The 23,482-nt window shown below is 46.8% G+C and overlaps 1 protein-coding gene across 2 annotated transcripts in view; it reads left to right on the top strand.

The window, feature by feature from the left end:
• The window catches only part of LOC119962631 (zinc finger and BTB domain-containing protein 7C), a 385,982-nt gene that overhangs the window by 355,271 nt on the left and 7,229 nt on the right, over positions 1–23,482 (top strand). For both annotated transcript variants that reach the window (XM_038790488.1, XM_038790489.1), the window contains exon 3: positions 14,622–15,969. In XM_038790488.1, the coding sequence (XP_038646416.1) occupies positions 14,622–15,969 (1,348 nt within the window). The remainder of the gene's footprint in view (positions 1–14,621; positions 15,970–23,482) is intronic.

The following is a 23,482-nucleotide window of genomic DNA, read 5'->3' as shown; positions in this document are numbered from 1 at the left end:
CTCCAACCCCCCGCCCCCCTAATATTCAATGCCATCCAATCCCTGAAAGAGTACCGTGAATGGCACCCATGAATTGTAGACAACCCCCCTCCCAGACTCCTCCCCTCCACTTCCTCTTGTAAACTCCTCCCCCCAACCTCGGTTCCTTCCCCCAACTTTTCACCCCAGCTCGGCTCACCAAAACCTGTTCTACCAGGCTCTGATGGCCGCAGCCCCTCCCCCGCTTCATTCCCGTTCACTGGCCGGCTTAAATCGGCCAGCATGGAGGCCCCCGCCCGGTTCTCCTTCCCCTTTGCCCGGTGGAAAACCAAGAAATCCCCTTTAGCACACAACCCCAGCATATACACCCAAGCTCCAAAGAAACCTCAATGCAAGTGAAAGTCCCAACTCTTCCCTTGTCCAAATATACAGCGTCGACTCATTTAGTCTACAGGAATAGTGCCAGAAGACTGGAGAATAGCAAATGTTGTCCCCTTGTTCAAGAAGGGGAGTAAAGACAACCCCGGTAACTATAGACCAGTGAGCCTTACTTCTGTTGTGGGCAAAGTCTTGGAAAGGTTTATAAGAGATAGGATGTATAATCATCTGGAAAGGAATCATTTGATTAGAGATAGTCAACACGGTTTTGTGAAGGGTCGTGCCTCACAAAGCTTATTGCGTTCTTTGAGAAGGTGACCAAACAGGTGGACGAGGGTAAAGCAGTTGATGTGGTATATGGATTTCAGTAAAGCGTTTGATAAGGTTCCCCGCAGTAGGCTACTGCAGAAAATACAGAGGCATGAGATTCAGGATGATTTAGCAGTTTGGATCAGAAATTGGCTAGCTGGAAGAAGACAAAGGGTGGTGGTTGATGGGAAATGTTCAGCCTGGAGTCCAGTTACTAGTGGTGTACCACAAGGATCTGTTTTGGGGCCACTGCTGTTTGTCATTTTTATAAATGACCTGGAGGGGGCGTAGAAGGATGGGTGAGTAAATTTGCAGATGACACTAAAGTCGGTGGAGTTGTGGACAGTGCAGAAGGATGTTACAAGTTACAGAGGGACATAGATAAGCTGCAGAGCTGGGCTGAGAGGTGGCAAATGGAGTTTAATGCAGAAAAGTGTGAGGTGATTCATTTTGGAAGGAATAACAGGAAGACAGAGTACTGGGCAAATGGTAAGATTCTTAGTAGTGTGGATGAGCAGAGAGATCTCGGTGTCCATGTACATAGATCCCTGAAAGTTGCCACCCAGGTTGAGAGGGTTGTTAAGAAGGCGTACGGTGTGTTTGCTTTTATTGGTAGAGGGATTGAGAGATTGCAGCTGTACAAAACTCTGGTGCGGCCGCATTTGGAGTATTGCGTGCAATCTGGTCACTGCATTATAAGAAGGATGTGGAAGCATTGGAAAGGGTGCAGAGGAGATTTACCAGGATGTTGCCTGGTATGGAGAGAAGATCTTATGAGGGTAGGCTGAGGGACTTGAGGCTGTTTTCGTTGGAGAGAAGAAGGTTAAGAGGTGACTTAATTGAGGCATACAAGATGATCAGAGGATTAGATAGGGTGGACAGTGAGAGCCTATTTCCTCGGATGGTGATGTCTAGCACGAGGGGACATAGCTTTAAATTGAGGGGAGATAGATATAGGACAGATGTCAGAGGTAGGTTCTTTACTCAGAGAATAGTAAGGGCGTGGAATGCCCTGCCTGCAACAGTAGTGGACTCACCAACATTAAGGGCATTTAAATGGTCATTGGATAAACATATGGATGATAAGGGAATAGTGTAGATGGGCTTTAGAGTGGTTTCACAGGTCGGCGCAACATCGAGGGCCGAAGGGCCTGTACTGCGCTGTATTGTTCTATGTTTTATGTTCTAGTACATAAACCTAAACAGTGAAAAAATAAACTTACATGAGGCTGCATCGGCACATGTCCCGCTCTCAGTCCCATTTCTCAATTCTGCCACAGTTCTTCTGCCTTCACAAATTCCTCCGCCACTTCCGCCATCCCAAAATAAAAGTCCTTGGATTTGTAGGTCACCCTCAGCTGGATATATTATGCTGCACTGCACCTTGCTGATGTACAGGGCCTTCTTCACCCGGTTTAAGGCAGCCCGCCTCCACGCCAGCTCCACCGTAAAGTCCTGGTATATGCGTATACCAGCTCCAGCCCACTGCACCACCCGCTTCTGCTTTGCCCAGCACAGGACCTTCTCCTTCACGCTATACCCACGGAAACACACAGTTACTACTCTTGGCAGTTCACTTGCCTTTGGTATGGACCTCCACGACCGATGAACCCGATCCAGTTTGTATCGAGAGGGATCGTCCCCCCTCCCCCAATAGCTCCACCAACATCGTGCCAAAATACTCCGTCAGCCTTGGGCCTTCCATCCCTTCGGGCAAACCCACGATCCTCAGATTCTGCCGCCTGGATCTGTTTTCCAGGTCTTCCATTTTGGCTCGCAGACCCTTGTTGGTCTCTGTCACCTTCCGAATCACCTTCCCTATCAAGGTGAGTTGATCACTGTGCTGTGATAATACCTTTTCCACTTCCTTCAGTGTCTCACCTTGGTCCCGCACCTCCGCCGCTGTGCTTGATACCGCCGCCCTCACCGGGGCAATCGCCTCCTCCACCAGGATTTTCAGTACCGCCCCCATCTCCTTCTTAATTGCTTCCATGTGCTTTGTAAACTGTTTTTCAAGTTCCACAACCATCACTTTGGTCATTTCTTCTGCTGTGAGCAATGCTGCCTACCCTGGTGCTCCAGCCTCCGCTTTCCTTACAGTTCCTGCGCTGACTTTTCCACTCACCGGCGGACTTTCATTAACCCCCTTTTTCATGGCCGTTTTTTTCCCAAGCTTGGACATTTCTCCTCCCTATGCCTTCTTACAGCTTTTTCAGCCTCCGTTGCCCCTGGGACCGGATCTCTATTCCCGAGCGGGAGCCCTCCAGTGTGTGGCTGCCTCCCGCCCGCCGTCACCGGAAGTCAGCTGGAGCTGTTTTTAAGAGACTTCTGCCTGAGAGGAGCAGAGAATCGCGGAAGAGCGGAGCATACTGTTTCCACCCCACTAATCACATTGAAATACATGCAAATGCCGGTTTTGCATGCTGTCGCCAGCACGGAGCCAAACCTTGTTATTGCAAATAGTGAGGAACTGGAGCATGGTGTCCAAATCAGCGGCGGGCATGGACCTCTATTTTGGCTGGATGCGCGATTCTCCACCTGATCACGGTTCGCGGTTGCAGCGTCATTTTCCTGGACTTAGACTCCGGTAAGTTGGTGCACTTCCTCTTCGGTCCATTGCAGCTCCTGTCTTTGCAGGAACTGGAGAGCTGCCGGCCAATAAGATTGGAGGCAGCTCTCTGTGTGACTTCTGCTCGAGTGAAGCGAATTAACGCGCATTCAAGTGTGAAATTGCGGCGGGGCATTTGGAGTCAGTGGGGCAGCACCAGGGTGCCAGATCAGTCAGGTTCTGTACCACCCAGGGACTATATCTCACTGTGCGCACCAGCGTGGTCATCACGACTGGTTTTCATTTTTGAAAATCAGTAGAGATTTGCGTCAATGTGACATCACGCTGGATGGGTGGGAACATATGGCGAGGACAAATCATATGTAAGCCCACTAATCATATGTAAATTTATTATAACATATGCTAAACAGGCTCACACCCTCCATAGGCGTGAACCTGATCACGTCATTGGTGGTCAGCAAAACGATCGCGCTCAGGATTCTCACCGACACAAATCAGGGGCGGCATTCTCCCCTACCCGGCGGGACGGGGGGTCCCGGCGTAGGGGAGTGGCGCCAACCACTCCGGCATCGGGCCTCCCCAAAGGTGCGGAATTCTCCGCAATTTTGGGGGCTAGGCCCGCTCCGGAGCGGTTGGCACCACGCCGACTGCCGCCAAAACCGGAACCAGCGGCCTTTCAGGCACGCCGCCCAGCGCCGGGTTTGGGCGAAAGGCCTTCGCCGGTTCGCGCATGCGCCGGTGGTGATGTCAGCGGCAGCTGCCGCTGACGTCACCACCGGCGCATGCGCGCTGGGGGAATCTCTTCCACTTCCGCCATGGCGGAGGCCGTGGCGGCGGCGGAGGAGAAAGAGTGCCCCCAAGGCACTGGCCCGCCCTCCGATCGGGGGGCCCCGATCGCGGGCCTGGCCACCGTGGGGGCACCCCCCGGGGTCCGATCGCCCTGCGCCCCCCCCCCCCCCCGGGGGCCCTGTCGCGCCACCGATCCCGCCGCCACCAGAGGTGGTTCAAACCTCGGCAGCGGGAGAGGCCTCCCAGCGGCGGGACTTCGGCCCATTGCCGGCCGGAGAATCACCGCAGGGGCCTCGCCGAACGGGTGGCGAAGAATTTCTGCCATGGCGGGGGTGGGATTTTCGGCGGCTCCAGGCGATTCTCCGACCCTGCTGGGGGTCAGAGAATTTCGCCCCCTGTCTATATAGTGGCCATTACAGGATTTGCGCCCGAAGCTAGCACTGCCGCTAAATTGCTGCCCCGATCTTTGTAATTACTTTTATTTCTATGATGCCTCCAAACACACTACTAATTCCTCTCTTTACCCCACCACTGGAATTATCCATTTTGTCAGCTAGGTCCTCTGTTTGGAAGCTCATGTCCTAAATCTCTGCACCTCCTTCCTCTCCTTTCAGACTTTTCAAAAAAACTTCTGTCAAATCTTTGGTTACCTCGCGCAAGATCATCTTCATCTTATTGTCCACTTTTTCTTTTACTTCAGAACATCTGTTAAAGGAACTGTATGACGCATGTTGCTCTTGTAACTTACCTCGTCAATGAAATTAATAAAATGTCATTAAATAGCAAAGCATCTGAGTCAAAATCCATTTGACACAGAAATTGATGTTCAGAATTTTGCAGTTTCACCAGCGTGTTGGACTGAGTTAAGATCTTGAAAGGCCAATCCTGCTGCCTTGTTAGACTGTTGGCATCCACTGGTGCCAGGTTTGAGAGAACATCACAGTTTCCTCCAGATGTATCTTCTTGCTATGCTGGCAAATATATAAAAGTGTAGAACCGTGAGCTCCTGAGATCTCTCAGAATGTTTGAAGTGAAGAGTTTGACTCATGCATATTTTGGTAACAGAAGAGCAGTCTGCTTAAAAGAAAATGTTCCATAGTGTCTTTTCCTAGTAATTTTTAGAAAATGGGCAATATTCTGCCCACGTTGGCTGCAACTTCTCCAACACTAACACATTGTCAGCATTTTCTAAATCCTCAAAAAATTGGAATTTTCCAATATTTTTCCTTTGTGGATTTTCAATTGAAATTAATAGACATTGGTTTCAAAGCATCAGAACTTTAAAGTATGCAGCTACTTTACTGTGCCTATTAAGAACTCCATTTCATTATTGTTGATTAAAAATAGCTGTTTGCATTTCATCATATTTTTTAGTCACGATCCACAGTATGACTCAGAGCAGGAGGCCATTTAATACTATATGCCTGTGCGAGCTCTTTGGAAGATTTGTCCAATTAGATTCACATCTCTGCACTTTCCATCTATCCCTTCAAATTGTTCCAAGTATTTATCCAATCCCATAAAGTTGCAATTGCATTTGCTTCTCCTACTCTCAGGAAGTGCATTGCAGATCACAGCACATTGCCATGTAATTTATTTCCCACATGCTTCCCCAAGTTTCTGTGCGAATTCCTCTCACGTGAGGCAAACTTTATGGGGGTACATATTACTCGCTACCCCACCCCCTGCCCCGGCAATGATAATATGCTGGGGATAGCCTTAGATGAGAGTGGGACTTCTGCCAATCAGGACAGGAAATCCCACCACACCTTTGAGAGATGCTGATCCGATTGGTGGCAGCCCAAACGTTCAAGCAGTGCCAGAATGCAGTAGTGGCCATTGCTGGAATTAAAAGGGAAGCAAAATAGTGCCACGAGGTCCACCTCCCCCCCCTGCACCAATTCTCGCTCAATTGAATCCCGGCCCAGAGAATCATGTGAACTTGGAGAATATGGTGCATGGCCCATTAAGACATGCAAATGGATGTGATTAACCCATTTGCATCCTCTCACTGGCATGGTATGCGAACCTCGATGCTGCCGCCAGCGGGGGACTGAAGCATCAGAACGGGATCGGTGCCAACACTGGATTCCTGCATCGGGAATTACACTACCGGTAATGGGCAACAGAGAATCCAGCTGATGGCCCAAGCAGAGAATTACCTGCCCATTAGCTTGTCATCACATTTTCATTTGTGGAGATTGCTTAGCCCAAATTGGCAGCTGCTGGGTTTTTGACATTGCAACCTCTCCTGTAGCTCCACTGCCCAGCGAACGTCCCCTCCAAAAACATGTCCCTAACATACCCCAATCCCTCCACCGCTTTATCCCATCCATCCTCCCTGGCAGAAACCTATTCCCACACAATGCTGTCAACATCGATATGTGACCCAGTTTAAAGTGTCTCCTCAGCTGGTTCCAGATTTTTATAGACGATTCCACCAGCGGGCTCCCCATATACTTTCTTGGAGCGAGCGGCAACGGGGCTGTCACCAGAGCCCTCAAGCTTGTATCCTGACAAGACATTTCCTCTAACCTGACTCAGCCCACTCTCTCTCCCTCCTCCTCCCACCATCGTCCACGCACGCCGCCCAATATTAATGCAACAAGTTTGGGAACGTTAGACCCCCTTCCCACCTCTGCCTTTGCAGCAAAGCCCTCTTCACCTTCGGCACTTTCCCTGCCCACACAAATTCTGAAATTAGCACATCCACTTTCCAAAAAAGGCCTTGAGAAGAAAAATCGGGAGGGACAGAAACACAAAAAGGAATCTCAGCAGCACGTTCATCTTCACCACCTGCACCCTCCCCGACAATGTCAGGTGCAGCGTATCCCACTTTTTAAGGTCTCCCTTGATCTCCTCCACCAACCCCGTCAGGTTCCACCTATGCATTGTAGCCCACTCATGAGGTACCTGGTACCGAAACCACTCCCTGGTTTACTCCCTGCCCTTCAGCATTTACTGGAAACACCTCACTTTTCTCTACATTCAGTTTATAACCTGAGAAAGCCCAAACCTCTCCAGTAAGCCCAGGATTCTGCCCATGCTTTCCAACGGATCCGACACGAACAACAACAGGTCATCAGTGTACAATGACATCCAGTGCTCCCTGTCACCCCCCCCCCCCCCTCCCCCCCACTTCACAATTCCCCGCCACTTACCCGAAGCCGTAAACGCCATCGCCAAGAGCTCAATCGGCAATGCAAACAACAGTGGCGACAGCAGCATCTCTGCTTCATCCCCCTATACAACCCAAAACACCCCGAGCTAGCCTCATTCATTCGCACACTTGCAATGAGGGACACATACCATAAATGCCACAAATCTCGGCCCAAACCCAAACTCTCCAGAATCTCAAACAGATACCTCCACTCTACCTGATCAATGGCCTTCTCCGCGTCCACGGACACTATCACCTTTTTATTATTAGTCCATGGGACGTGGGCATCGCAGGCTGTGCCGGCATTTATTGATCATTCCCAATTGCCCTTGAGGGGGCAGTTAAGTGTCAACCACATTGCTGTGGGTCTGGAGTCACATGTAGGCCAGATCAGGCAAGCATGGCAAATTTCCTTCCCTAAAGGACATTAGTGAACCAGATGGGTTTTTACAATAATCGACAATGGTTTCATGGTCATCATTAGACTTTTAATTCCAGATGTTTTTATATTGAATTCAAATTTCACCATCTGCAGTGGCGCGATTTGAACCTGGGTCCCCAGAGCATTACTCTGGGTCTCTGGTGTACTATTTCAGTGACAATACCACTATGCCACTATCTCCAGCACTCGCTTTCCTGACAGGGTCATAATTTCATTCAGTAACCTCCTAATATAACTAGAGAGCTGCCTCCCATTCACAACGTCTGCCAGGTCCTCTGAAACCACCTCCGGCATACACCCTTCCAACGTTCGCGCCAATACCTTTGCCAGGACTTTCACATCTGTATTTAGCAGCGGGATGGTCCTACAGAACCCACACTTGAAATGGGTCCTTCCCCTTTTGCGGGATCAGCGAAATCAAAGCCTGCGTCAACATAGCTGGCAACTTCCCCTTTTCCACTGCTTCATTAAACATGCTCAAAAGCTGCGGGGACCAACTCCATCGCGAACTGCTTCTAAAATTCCACCAGAAAGCCATCCGGCCCCGGCGCATTCCCCGACTGCATCATGCCAATACAGTCCATCACCTCCTTTAGCCCTAATGGTTTCTCCAGCACCTGCCTCTTCCCCTCCTCCAGCTCCGGGAAGTCCAGCCATCCAAAAACTGACCCATATCAGCCTCCCTCTTAACTTAAACCTATGACCTCTAGTTCTCGATTTCCCAACCCTGGGAAAAAGACCCTTCACCCTATCCATGCCTCTCATGATCTTATACATCTCTATAAGATCACTCTTCAGGCTCCTACGTTCCAAAGAAAAATGTCCTGGCCTGTCCAATCTCTCCCTATAACTCAGTCCCTTGAGTACCAACACCATCCTTGTAAATCTCTTCTGCACTCTCTCCAATTTAATGACATCTTTCCTACAGCAAGGCAACCAAAACTGAACACAATACTCCAGGTGCGGCCTCACCATCATCCTGCACAACTGCAATATAACTTCCCAACTTCTATACTCACGAAGGCCAGCATGCCAAAAGTCTTCTTCACTGCCCTATATACCTGTGACTCCAACTGTAGAGAACCATGTACCTGAACTCCAAGGTCCCTCTGTTCCACGGTACTCCCTAAGGTCCTACCATTCACCGTGAAAGTCCTACCTTAATTTGACTTTCCAAAATGCAACACCTCACACTTATCTGTATTGAACTCCATTTGCCATTTCCTGGCCCACTTCCCCAGCTGATCAAGATCCTGCTGCAATTTTTGATAACCTTCCTCACTATCTCCAATACCATCTATTTTAGTGTCTTCTGCAAACTTACTGATCATGCCTTGCACATTCTCATCCAAATCATTGATATAGATAACAAACAGCAATGGGCCCAGCACTGACTCCTGAGGCACACCACTAGTCACAGGTCTCCAGTCCGACAAGCATCTTTCCACCATTACCCTCTGCTTCTTACCATCAAGTCAATTGCATATCCAATTTGCCAGCTCTCCCTGGATTCCATTTAATCTAACCTTCAAGAGCAGCTGACCATGTGGAACTTTATCAAAGGCCTTACTGAAGTCCATATAAACTACGTCTACCGCCCTGCCGTCATCAACCTTCCTGATCACTTCATAAAAGAACTCTAACAAATTTGTAAGGCATGATCTCCCATGTACAAAGCCATGCTGTCTATTCCTAATCAAGTCCTGTCTTTCCAAATGCCTATATATCTTATCCCTCAGAATCCTCTCCAGTAACTTACCCACCACACATATTAGGTTTACTGGTTTATAAATTCCAGGTTTTCCTTTACAGCCCTTCTTAAATAAGGCACAACATTTGCTACCCTCCAGTCTTCTGGTACTTCACCCATGGCTAACGATGATGCAAATATCTCAGCCACTCCCACAATTTCTTCTCTAGCCTCACGCAGTGTTCTTGGATATACCTGGTCAGCGCCAGGTTTGTAGCCCATTACGTTGTTCAAGCCTTGCCACAACTGACAAGAGTCCATGTCATCAGTCTGTGACTCTAGCTTAGCCTGGTATTGTCTAGTGGTGTCCCTGATGGCTTTGCGGAAGTCATACCTAGATTTCTTGTTCAGGTCAGGGTTGCCTGTCTTGAACATCTCAGACCTGGCCTTTAGTAGGGAGTGAATCTTCTAGTTAAACCATGGTTTCCGGTTGGGGAACACATGTACTATCTTCTACTCACTTACTGATGAAGTCTGTGATGGTGGTGGCATAGTCGTTTAGGTTGGCCGCTGAGTTCTTGAATATGGATTAGTCCACTGACTCCAAGCAGTCGCGTCTGAGCTCTTCAGTTGCGTTGGACCAGCACAACCTTCTTAAGTGGATTCTCCCACTTAAGTTTCTGCTTGTACACTGGAAGAAGGAGCACCATAATAACAATAATGATCTTTATTATCACAAGTAGGCTTACATTAATACTGCAATGACGTTACTGTGAAAAGGCCCTAATCGCCACATTCTTGCACCTTTTCGGGTACACAGAGGGAGAATTCAGAATGTCCAAATTACCCTAACAGCACGTCTTTCGGGACTTTTGGGAGGAAATGGGAGCACCCAGAGGAATCCCACGCAGACACGGGAAGAACGTGCAGACTCCGCACAGACAGTGACCCAAGCCGAGAATCAAACCTGGGACCACAGCGCTGTGAAGCAACAGTGCTAACCACTGTGCTACCCAGTGGCACAGCGTAATACTTGCTTTCCTGAACAAATTTGTCTCCTGTCAGAAACCCTGCAGACTCTGGCTGGATGTCTTCAAAAAATACTGTTTCAACTGATTTGTTTCAGCTTCCCCTTTTACCTCAGACAAGTCTGCACTACTGTAAATACCAATAATCTTTTTTAACTAATTACTGAGAGAGCAAAAGACCTTGGGCTGGATTCCCCGTTTCTGCAACTAAGTGCCGGCTCGATTGGAGAATTAGCGGGAGATTTACATGAAAACAATCGGCGCGAACCCCTCGATACCAGTACCGGTGAAGGGCTAGCACCGGCGTCGACCGAAACCTCCACCTCCCATGCCAAACACGTTGCAGAATGGGTGGATCCGGGACACGCTTGCGCACGGCTGATGACCTGCAGCCGTCGCACCATACAACATGGCGTTAGCCATGAGCAGACCCAACCAGCCATCCCTAACCCCGCAGCACACCCCCTGGCCACCTCCTACCAGTACCCCAACCCTCACAGAAGCACCTCCGGACAGCAGCATGGATCCCGGCCATGTATGGCAGCGCTGGACACAGTCCGTAGCGATCAGGCCGGGTTCACGATTTATGTGAGCACATTAGTCCCGCGCTGTCGGGATCTTGGCCGATCGGGGGCGGAGCACCACGAGTGGGCTGGCCGATGAGGCACCAATGGCATTGCGACCGCGCGCGGTGCATGTCACGATAACGCCATTTTGGAGGGGATGGAGCATGGCTGACTGGCATCAAACCAGCAGCGGCCCCAATTTCGGCGTCAGAGCCCATTCTCCACCTGATCGCCGAAGTCAATTTCGGCGTCAGCAACTGTGTTTCCTGCCCCTTACTTTGGGACTCAGTATTAGTCAGATCAGAACTCAACTGCAAAGCTCTTTTCACAATGTCTGAATACCTTAGCTCCACCCATAATGATATCATTAAATTGAAAACAAATTAACCCACCAGGCTGAAAACACATTCTCCCTTCCAGAGACTAAGTCCACACGCCAGCGAGAAAACTGGCGCCAACGACTCTGGTGTCAAAGGGCCCCCAAGATAAGGAATTCTCACCTGTCTCGGGGGCTATGTGGACGCCAGAATCGTTGCCGCCTCTCCAGCCTGCGCCGAAGGGACTGCATGAGTTTGCGCATGCGCGGAACGGCCGTCGTCATCTCGTGCATGTATGGAACTGCCGGCCTGAATCCGTGCATGCACAGACAGGTCGTCATATTTAGCCGCATGCGCAGGTGGTTCTCTTCTCCGCACCGGCCATGGCGGAGCCCTACAGGGGCTGGCGCAGAAGGAAGAAGTGCCCCCACGGAACAGGTCCGCCCACAGATCGGTGGGCCCCGATCACGGGCCAGGCACAGTGCCCCCCAGTCTCGGATCCCCCGCCCCAGAGGACTGCCCCAGCCGACTTAACTGCCAGATCCCGTGGTGTGGGACCATGGGTAACCCATGCCAGCGGGACTGGCCAAAAACAGACAGCTGCTTGGCCCATTGGGGCCAGGAGAATCGCTGGGGAGGAGGCCGCTGCCAATGGCCCCCAACAGACGTGGCGTGAGTCCCGCACCGCCCGAAAAATGGCGCCGGAGAAAATGGCAGCCGGCATCGGTACGGCGGGGCGGGATTTGCGCTGCCCCCCGGAGATTCTCCGACCCAGCAGGGGTCGAAGAATCCCACCAATTATCTCCCCTGGTCAAACAATAGTGCATTAGTCTAGGCTTTTACTAATGGTCAATTTCACCTCTGGCTTTCAAAATAAGATTCTTTTAAAAACATGACTACTGCAGTCAAACACACTCTAACCCAGACTTTTAACCCTTAAATTGACAAATGTTTACAATCCAATGCATCTAATGTCCTGCATTCATCAGGACATGATGAAGCATCGCTGACAAGGCCAACATTTGTCATCCCTAATTGCCTTCAGAAGGTGGTGGGTTCATTCCCAATTTGTTCAGATCGAATTTTGTAGAGAATTTTTTTTTTCTTGAACCACTGAAGTACATCTGATGAAGGTACACTAACATTGCTATTTTAAAGGGAATTCCAGGATTTGATCCACTGATAGTGAAGGGATGGCGATGTCCAAGTCAGGACGGTTTGTGGCTTGGAGGGGAACTTGCTGGTGGTGGTGTTCCCATGCACCTGCTGCCTTTGTCCTTCTATCTCTTGTATATTGTACACACTGCTGGCACAGTGCACAGTGATGGAGGGAATGAATGTTTAAAGTGGTGAATGAGGTGCGAATCAAACATGATGATAATTCCAATTAATACCATGGGGAGATGGTAAGATTTTCTCTTTTTGGAGGTGGCCTTTGCCTGACACTAATTGTGGGTGTAAATGTTACTTGCCACCTATCAGCCCAAGCCTGAATGTTGTCCAGGTCTTGCTGCATATTGATATGGATTGCTTCAGTATCTGAGGAGTCACAAATGCTACTGAAATTGTTGGCTCAATTCTTAATATGTTTAGGGCAGCACGGTAGGACAGTGGTTAGCACAGTTGCTTCACAGCTCCAGGATCCCAGGATCGCTTCCAGGCTTGGTCACTGTCTGTGTGGAGTCTGCACCTTATCCCGTGTCTGCTTGGGTTTCCTCCGGGTGCTCCGGTTTCCTCCCACAGTCCAAAGATGTGCAGGTTAGGTGGATTGGCCATGCTAAATTGCCCTTAGTGTTCAAAACGGTTAGGTAGGGTTACTGGGTTCCGGGGATAGGGTGGAGGCGTGGCCTTAGGTAGGGTGCTCTTTCCAAGGGCCGGTGCAGACCTGATGGGCCAAATGGCCTCCTTCTGCACTGTAAATTTTATGATTCTATGATCTAATTTTGGGAGAAAAGTCTCAGAACTATTTTTTCTAAGTTATCAGTTTAAATTCAGCTAGTCAGTAATGTGCATCCTCTGAATTACAGTAACTGTTGATTTTCTAACTCTGGAATAGTTTTAAAGAGAGCTTCTTGGATAGATTTTTCAATTTTGATCATTGTCCTGACAAAGGAACATAATTTAACATCAAATGCTCAATTTACATATTTGTTCGTCAGATCTCAGCAGGCACAGAATTAAGTTGAGAGAAAGTGTCAAAAGGTGGTATCAGTGAGTTGGTGGTCAATTTATGGAACAGGCTCCCAAAGGAGCTGGTGATAGCAGTGAGTATTGATTCATTCAAATATAAATTTGATGGATTTCTTTCAGAAAATCTAATTTTGGGCTATGTGGATTTGAAATGAAATGAATGAAATGAAAATCGCTTATCGTCACAAGTAGGCTTCAAATGAAGTTACTGTGAAAAGCCCCTAGTTGCCACATTCCGGCGCCTGCGTGGGGAGGCTGGTACAGGAATGAACCGTGCTGCTGGCCTTCCTTGGTCTGCTTTCAAAGCCAGCTATTTAGCCCAGTGTGCTAAACCAGCCCCTATTTGAGTAATTTGAGGCATGACATGTGGTAAGTGTGGCATGTTTGGAAAGGACAAGTCTCCTCCCAACAACTCCCATTATTGTCGTATCATACAACTGCCAGGATGGTAAAATGGTGGTGGTGGTGGGATGGGTGGGGGGTGTAATGGTATTGTCACTGGACCGGAGATCCAGAGGCCTAGGCCAATGTTCTGGGGATGTGAATTAAAATTCCAACTTAATGGGGGGGGGGGGGGGGGGGGGGGGGGCGGCACAGTGGTGCAGTGGTTAGCACTGCTGCCTCACAGCGCCGAGGCCCTGGGTTCGATTCCGGCCCCGGGTCACTGTCCGTGTGGAGTTTCCACATTCTCCCTGTCTCTGCATGGGTCTCACCCCCACAACCCAAAAAGATAAACAGCCCCTTAATTGGAAAAAAAAAGAATTGGATATTATAAGTTTATTTTTCAATGATTTCAACTTAAATTTAACTAATAAATCTGAACTTGAAAGCTGTAGTGACCATGACAACTAACACCGATTTTTGTGAAAGCCTATCTGGTTCATTAATATCCTTACCTGGCCTGGCTTACATGTGACTCCAGATCTACAGCAATGTGGTTGACTCTTAAATGCTCTTTGAAATGGCTGAGCAAGCCACTCAGTTCAAGGGCAATAAGGGTTGGGCAACAAATGCTGGGCTTGCCTGTGACACCCATGAAAGAATAAAGAAAAATATTAGATCGGCCTTGGTGTCTTTTCGTCTAGAAATTTCTGTGTTCCCAAGAGTGTACAGCGCACACGTGTGTATGTATGTTTGATTATTTTTAATATTTGATATTCAAAATGTTAGTCACTAATTAAATTATTTTCTGTTTTTATTTCAGACACGCTTTACACAAAGATGGCCAGTGCCGCTGATGATCTCATTGGGATTCCATTTCCAGACCATAGCAGTGAACTCCTTTGTAGTTTGAATGAACAGAGGCAGGATGGTCTTTTCTGTGATGTTGTCCTGATAGTAAAGGATCAGGAATACAAGACCCATAGGTCAATCCTTGCTGCATGTAGCAAGTATTTCAAGACACTGTTCACCACAGACACACTTGGGGAGCAACATAATGTTTACCAGATCGACTTTGTGACACCAGAAGCACTTTCTGCAATTTTGGAGTTTGCTTATACGTCAACGCTTACAATTAGCAGCTCAAATGTAAAGGATGTTTTAAGTGCAGCACAACAATTGGAGATCCAGTGTCTTATCCAAGTATGTGTTGATATCATGGAGTCAAGTGGTAAGGTGAGCAGTGATGGAGGAGATCCAGAAAAACAAGATCCTCAAGACGATCTGCTCCGCGCAGATTTCAGTGAATCCCCCCAACAAGGCCTTAAAGAATTTCCCAAACATGTTGTTGAAGAATTTCCTGAACAAGATATTGAAGAATCCCCTGGACAAGGTCATGAAGAATTCCACAAACAAGATTGTGAAGAGCCGCCCCAACGAGATCTTGGAGAACCTCCTCGAGAGCATAACAATGAATTAGAGGGAAACTCCCAACAAAGTCACCACTGGAATAAGGAATATGGTTTTCAAAATACTTTGACCAGCAAGCTTATAGAAAAGCAATGCACAGAACTGCCTTGTGAGTTCTTAAGCCAATTTACAGTTAATGATCCTGGTGGATACTTGGGACCTGTACGTGATTTCGCCTTAGAGTCTCTTTTAAAAGAAAGGCTAAGTCCGAGAGGGAATTTGCTGAATGGAAGAACTAACATGTCTCCACTCAGACCAGGATTATTTCCTCCCCTCTGGAATAGAGGTTATAATGATTTTCCTCAGCTTGTGGAACACCAAGATGTGGACCAATTACCCCTGAACCTCGTAGTGAAGAAGGAAAAGATCAAAGAAGAGGCCAAGGAGGATCTGCCTTCAACTACAAGTCTTTGTGACTTTTTTAAAGGTATTATGTTGGAAAATAGTCATAATAACCTTGGAACATTAAAGGAGGAGTTGGACTTTAACTCCTATCTGAATATATTAGGCCCTTCTTATTTGGCGGCAGTGTATCCGACTTGGCCTTTGGAATATGAGAAAAAGATGAGACCCAAGGCTTCTCAGCAGTGCCCTATCTGCAACAAAGTGATCCAGGGAGCAGGGAAGTTGCCACGACACATGCGGACACATACAGGGGAGAAACCATATATGTGCACTATATGTGAAGTCCGTTTTACCAGGTTAGCAGTAGTTAATTTTTATTATCTATCCCTTGTCTTGGTATATAGATATGCAATAATTCTATTAAATCAGCATTGACTCAACATTCAGCACCACATGTTGCTGACCATGACCCTTACTCCAGCCAATTGATGGACATAACACCTTTAACTTTGATTTAAATCACCTTTATTGAACAAAATATAAAATCCCAATGTTTATCGCAACTACAAGAGAGGTTCTATCATACACTGCATTGAAAACACCATAAATGATCTACCTTCCTTTTGCTACCACGACAGGTGATGGAAGCATCAATTCACCAGACACGTGTTTCCGATGTGAATCTAGGCTTTAATCGACTTACTTCAGAGCCAGCCTGCTACCTGTCGATGAACTCGTAGTGACCCAGGCTGACTCTGGACACGGGTACTTATACAGCTGCACTAGGGGGAGGAGTCGTGGGCGGAACCAAGGGTGGAGCCCAGTACAAGTTCCTAAGTGCTCCCAGCGCTACTCCCCCTAGTAGTAGGACAGCGCTACTGCGCTTACAACAACAGTGTGAATTAACATATATATTAACATATATTACATTCACCACAACAGGTTCACAAGCATAGGTTAAACTGTTAATACCTATCTAAATTCTAGTCGTGGATTTGTGGAGTATGTCACTACCTCATCGCACTGGCCTGGCTCAAGCAGGGATCAGACTCCCGACTTCAAGCTGGAGGCTTGAAGCTTCTTCCTTCTGCAATGTTGTTCCTCGAGATTTCACTGATAGAACATAGAACAGTACAGCACAGAACAGGCCCTTCGGCCCTCGATGTTGTGCCGAGCAATGATCACCCTACTTTAACCCGTATACCCAACAATCCCCCCATTAACCTTACACTACAGGAGATGAAACCTCTTTGTCTCTCCTTTTTATACAAATTTTACTAACACCGATCTCATGCTTCCAGTCATGTACTCACAGGACAGCACTAATCAATCACTGTCCTTGAGTCACAAATGTTCAGAGTCATGAGTCACTCAGGTATCATTGTTCTTCTCAGGAGCATGACAAACAGGGATCTGTGTTTAATTTCTATCTGACCAAGGCATAGTGACAGCCATTGTCCAATCAGCTCCTGTGACTTGAGCTGATAACTTTCTCCTTTGAGGCCTGGGGCCCCCTGCTGTCCTGCATCCTGTCATAGGATCTGTGATTCCCAGAAAGTCTCCAGAAAGCTTCTGTGATGTCTTTAGTATCTTTGTTACTTGGCCATATTTAGGGCCAAGGCTACAATGTCATCCGATTAGATTATCATAATATCGTGAGAATTTATATGATGTGGAGATGCCGGCGTTGGACTGGGGTGAGCACAGTAAGAAGTCTTACAATACCAGGTTAAAGTCCAACATGTTTGTTTCAAACACTAGCTTTCGGAGCACTGCTCCTTCCTCAGGTGAATGAAGAGGTATGTTCCAGAGACATATATATATATATTCAAAGATGCCAGACAATGCTTAGAATGCGAGCATTTGCAGGTAATTAAATCTTTACAGATCCAAAGATAGGGGTAACCCCAGGTTAAAGAGGTGTTCGGGACGCGCACCAACGCAGAATCGGCGAGCAGAAACTTATAGCCAAGTTCCGCACACATGAGTGCGGCCTCAACCGGGACCTGGGATTCATGTCGCATTGCATTCATCCCCCACCATCTGGCCTGGGCTTGTGAAATCCTACCAACTGTCCTGGCTAGAGACAATTCACACCTCTTTAACCTGGGATTACTTTTCAGGTGCAGCATGGCCATTGGATCGCGCCCCTAGTTTTCTTAATGACATGGTTAAGGTTCATATAACAGTTTTTTTTCTGAAGATAATCTGGAGTATTTCTTTAATTTTTAAACCAGTATAGACAAGCTTTCTGCTGTGTGGCAGTGTTTCTTCTCCCCTCAGGCAAGATACTCTACTATTTTGAGTATCGCACGTAGCAGCTTTTTCGAGGGCTGATAATGCTCCTCGTGATTGTTATGTTGTCTAGAGCTAAAACACAAGATCCTGACCACAGACATTAGAAAAACCCATTTTAATAACTTCTCAACTCAGGTATGTGACCAAGTTCTTCTATTTGTCCAATGTATTGTTAATCCCAAATTATTTATTTCAGATGATCAGATAATTTATATTTTGGAGCACTAATTTGCCACTTACTGTGTTATTTACTTGCTTAGTCCACATTATTGAATAATTCATTTTAGCACAAAAAATATAAGTAACAGTTAATGGGAATAGACTGTCTAGCATTGTTAAATTGCTATACTGCAAGTTGGAACACCAAGCAAACAGTGTAATTGTATACATAATCTGTATATATATACCTATATATCAAAAGGTCACTTGAACAGGATTTTAAAGTTGCTTTGGAAATAGTAATCATTTTATGAACATCAACTTGTATTTATATAACACCTTTAACATAATGAAATGTCTCACTGCCCTTGGAGCAGGAATTGCTGTGAATTAAGATGCAGGCTGCAGAGGTTTGGATGACCTGAAGTTTACTGAGGGTAGAATGTGGGAAACCAACCAGGGGCAATGGAACAGTCAAGTCTATGGGAAATTAAGGCATGGATGATGGATCCGGCAGCAGATGAGACAGTCAGTATCATGGAAGTGGATGTAGGCAGTTAGAGGTGACCCGAGTAGCCTCACGGTAGCATGGTGGTTAGCATCAATGCTTCACAGCTCCAGGGTCCCAGGTTTGATTCCCGGCTGGGTCACTGTCTGTGTGGAGTCTGCACGTCCTCCCCGTGTGTGCGTGGGTTTCCTCCGGGTGCTCCGTTTTCCTCCCACAGTCCAAAGATGTGCGGGTTAGGTGGATTGGCCATGCTAAATTGCCCGTAGTGTAAGGTTAATGGGGGGATTGTTGGGTTACGGGTATACGGGTTACGTGGGTTTAAGTAGGGTGATCATTGCTCGGCACAACATCGAGGGCCGAAGGGCCTGTGCTGTACTGTTCTATGTTCTATGCTCTATGAGTATGAAGGCGGAAGCTCATCTCAGGATCAAATGTGACACCAAGGTTGTTTAATCTCAGACTGTTCCTGTGGAAAGGGATGGAGTTGGTGGCTAGGAAACGTAGTTTGAAGCAGGGACTGAAAACAATGGCTTAGGTGTTCCCAACATTAAATTGGAGGAAATTTTTGCTTGTTGATGTTGGATTAGCAATCTGATAATTTATCAACAGTAGAGGACTGGTGGCTAGTAGAGCTGGGATTAATCAGTGAACATGTGAAAACTAATGCGGTGTCTTCAGATAGTGCTGAGGGGCAGCACGTAGATGAGAAAAGTTTAAAGTGATCCTCTTCCAGGATCTGAGATTTGAATTTCTAAATTTATGGTTCCAAAGTCTCCATGATTTGAAAGTATTCCAACTTGGTCAATTATATGGGGACATTGTGATAGAAAATTAATCTATGGACAATTTGAGATAATTTTTAAGATTGGAAATACTTCAAATAAGATAAGGATATTTTTAATATATTGGTTGTATATTTGATACAAGAGGAAATGTAGGAGCGTAGAAAGTTTGTTGATGGGGGTGGTTGAGGCAAAGATCATTGTCTATTTTCAGGAATGCCAATTATTTGAAGCAGAGGATGATGCAGTTATAGAAAGGAGCAGAGTAGTGAACGTGGTTTGGATTGCAATAGCAAAGAGGCAACACAGACATTTTTGCACAAATGAGCTCCTCCTGTGCTGTAAGTTTCTATGAACCATAAACAGATTAACTGTATTGAAATCTTGGGTAGGGGCAATGGACCATCTGATCTAGGAGATTACTGGTCTAAAAATGTAGAATTGGTATGAGAAATTGATGATTTGTCCTTGATTTATATATTTATGTAAACAGAAACAAAATGAAAGGGAAAAGTCTTGGAAATAAAGCATATTGAAGAAAAGTAAGAATTCTGGATTTGGAATAGAGAAGTTTCAAAACTCCAATATGTGACTGTCCTCTTTTCCCAATTAAAAAGATGAAAAGCCAGTTTGTTTAAAAAGTTCCAACTGAACAGAGAATTGAATGTAAAAGTTTCCATGGCCTGAATTTCGTACTCGCCGGGCACATGCACTCACCGGCTTAGTACACAAGATGTGCTTCAGGCCACGATCAGCCTTGGATCGCGATGTCATGCTGGCTGGCCAATTGACGGCAGCTCCTGTGAAGCACTGAGTGCTGAGAAAGGCTCAGCGTTGCGAGGAAAAAGGAGGGTGTGTGGGTTGGTGCTCCGAATGGACTACCTCAAGGTGGACAGCTGCTGCAGAGCTGCCTCAGGGAGCCGCAGATCTGTACAAGTTAAAGTGATGAAAAAAATACAGCAAACTGTACATTCAAACACCTAGCAGAACTCAGAAAAGCTCAGCACCTTTTAAATTTTAATTTCACCCCAGAAATTTCATCCCGCCCTGAATTGAGACTGTAGTGAAAAGATGAAGGCAGCCTGGCCACTTTGCCATAAAAGTGGATGGGCCACTCTTTTAGGTCAACCAAATATAAGAAAGGAAACAAACTTCGGGATAAAGCAATAAAGGGCCAATCCTGATAAGGGCACTTCCCGAACGTAACAAAGATCAACGGAAACTTAAAAACATCAAATGAGAGTGCAATTATAGGGGTCAATAAAGCACTCAAAAAGTGAGCAGGCCAAGTAAAATCACTTTTAATAGACTCCTTAATGAGCTTAATTGCTACTTAATTGTTGGCGGGTTTGCTCCCAACTCCTGCACGCGCCCACCAACTGGAATACTGTACACGTGCGCAATAATGCTGGGGTGCACACCCAAAATCTTCTCAAGCAGTTTCACATGCTTCTGGGTCGGACACGCACCCGCCCGAGGAACGTAAACTTTTGGCTCATCTTTTAATTGCTATATTTCTCCTATTTGTGCACATCTTTCTGGTAAAATGTAGGATATGAAAGAATATTTTAAAATTTCAATTTGACATAGATCATTGATCGCTAGATCAGTGTTTTCCATTGCTGCTGCTGAACCATAAACGCTAGAAAGGACCCAAGTTCAGCTCTTCATGCATGCAGAGCTAGCTGATTCTAATGTAGCAAGAAGGTGACACATTGCAATTCCATTATCCCTAGGCTGGAAAGGGAAATAAAAGCCCCATCAAGGTCCTTTAATAACAACCAATTAGGCCATTGATGGACTAGAGGAACTAGACAGGAAATATTCCCAGTTTGTCATGAATTTTGAAAAACTCCTGATTGAATGCAGGATCTTTTATTTGGATATTTAAACCGGGCCAATACTCTTCATGGGCGGCTGTTAAGGATGCCTAAGAAATTGCAGAACATGGGGACTAAGTCCCACCTCGTTCCTGCGCCTGACCTCCCCAACACCAGAGGTTGGTATATGTAGCACTGTTTTACACCCAAGGAATGGTATAACACATACAAATTTCTTGACCAAATTGTTCCAGATCATGAACAGATGTGGTGGATTTCCAAAACCATACCTAAAAGACCAACGGTGTTATTTTAAGCTTTTATGATAAACTTGGTACTCGAAACTTTGCTAATGAAGCAATCTAACCAAAATAAAACAGAGACGGTTCTGGGTGGGATTAGTGGGATCATTCCTGGTGCTTATAGCATTGGGAACAACCCTGCTATCTAACGGCAGTCTGTCTTGTTTTCGCACCCTGGCAGGGAAAGCCGCTGAGTGTCATTTTGTGTACTGAGCGCAGCAAGAAGTCAGGACGCCATTTATACATGATGCTCTGATCTCTCAACCTCTGACACAACCCAGACCCCCACAACACCACACCTCCTAAGGGCAGGGTACCTCTGGACCTGATCCCTGGTGTGGATGCACTGCCAGCTTGGCACCCTGGCAGTGCCACCTGGGCACCCTCAGTGTCAGACAGGTACCTGGGTGTCACTACAAGGGTGACTAGGTGGTACTGCCAGGGTGCTAGGTTGGTAGTGCCAAGGTGCCTGGGTGACATCAGCAGTGCCAGGTTGCCATCCTGCCCAGAGGCCGACCACCGGGGTGCCTCTGATCACCTAGGAAACCCCCTCCCCCCAGGAATAGTTCTGCCAGTTCGCTCTTTGTGTGGACCAGAACTGAATGGCGCCCGGCAGGGGTCTCATCGGTGGTGCCAATAGACGCTGGGTTGCTGATCGATCCGGCGTCAGCATGGCTAAGTGGGTTTTAAGCCATGCGAGACTGAGTCCTGTCCATTGTGGGCGGGAGTCAGATCGTGACGGCCATTGTGAATTCTGGGGGAGGCCTCTCCCAAGATCTACCAGCTGCATGCTGACCCGTCCCAATTCCGGTGTGATGTGGCCAGTAGATTGGGCCTACAATTTTAATGCACCATTCTCGACAAAATGGTAAAATAGGTCCAAGCTGCCCAATGTTGAGTAATAATGGAGGCTGCTTCCTGTTGAGGAAAACATTAAAAAGTAGGAAATCTTTCTTTTGAGAAGGTAGAAATCAGGGGGAAAAAAATGTTGCCTCTCAGAGTAATGAGCAGACATCTACAAAAATATTATGCCAATCTGCATGTTGAAAAAATGTTGGATAGATATCCATTAACAAAAGGATTAAAGATTATAAGGATAAAGGTGATAAAATACACTATGGCCTGCTGCTGCAAATTTAGCAGGTGATTTTGCTGAGCTAGTGGCCAAAGTGTATTTATCCCAGATCCCAACACCCACAGATGTGGGATCACCTCCCACTTTTGGCCCCTGTGGCAGGAAATCTGCCTTATCCAGAAAACTCACCCCCATGGAACATGATGGTTTATCTGTTGGTAACATAGATGAATCACCTTTGGATGTCAAATGTTTAACCCTAAATGTGCATTTTAAGATTCACTTAAGTTATGGAGATTTCTTCAATTATCTTTGGGGGTTCTGGAGAAATGTGAAAGATCTTTTACCTTGAAATTTTACATTTAATTATTTGAGGCCTTCAATTGATTGGAGTCCATGAAGTGGAAATTGTATGTCCTTTGGGGTTCGATTCCTGGCTTGGGTCACTGTCTGCGGAGTCTGCACGTCTGGATGTCCCAGAGGGTTTAAGCCAGTGCCAAACTTAATGTCTTGCATTCCTTTGGACTCAACCACGGAGGTTGAGAGGGAGACCCTGACTTTTGGGCAGCCTGGGGTCTGTATTAATTTTGCCCAGGCTTTTGCCCTCGAGGGGACACTCCAGTTTCACTGCACAGCATTAACAAAACACAGGAGACAGTCATCACATATGGTAAGCCCAACTCAGTTGGCATAGAGAACAACTGCTACAGGCTATCTCCGACTTGGAGATACACAAGCTATAGTATAGACAAGTGTTTAGGAGTTAGAGTTTAGCTTATGAGGTCTTCAAATTTATTTTTAATTGAAATCCAGTCCTGATTTGTGAATGTCAAGTTTTCCTGTGATTAATCCCCCATTATTGTTTACTCAGTATGATCACAAGAAGCTATGAGAGATTGAAATAATAATCCCGTTGTGGATCTTG

This window comes from Scyliorhinus canicula, chromosome 3, assembly GCF_902713615.1.
Source record: "Scyliorhinus canicula chromosome 3, sScyCan1.1, whole genome shotgun sequence".
Taxonomy (NCBI): Eukaryota; Metazoa; Chordata; class Chondrichthyes; order Carcharhiniformes; family Scyliorhinidae; genus Scyliorhinus; species Scyliorhinus canicula.
This window is presented reverse-complemented; position numbering and strand designations above follow the sequence as displayed.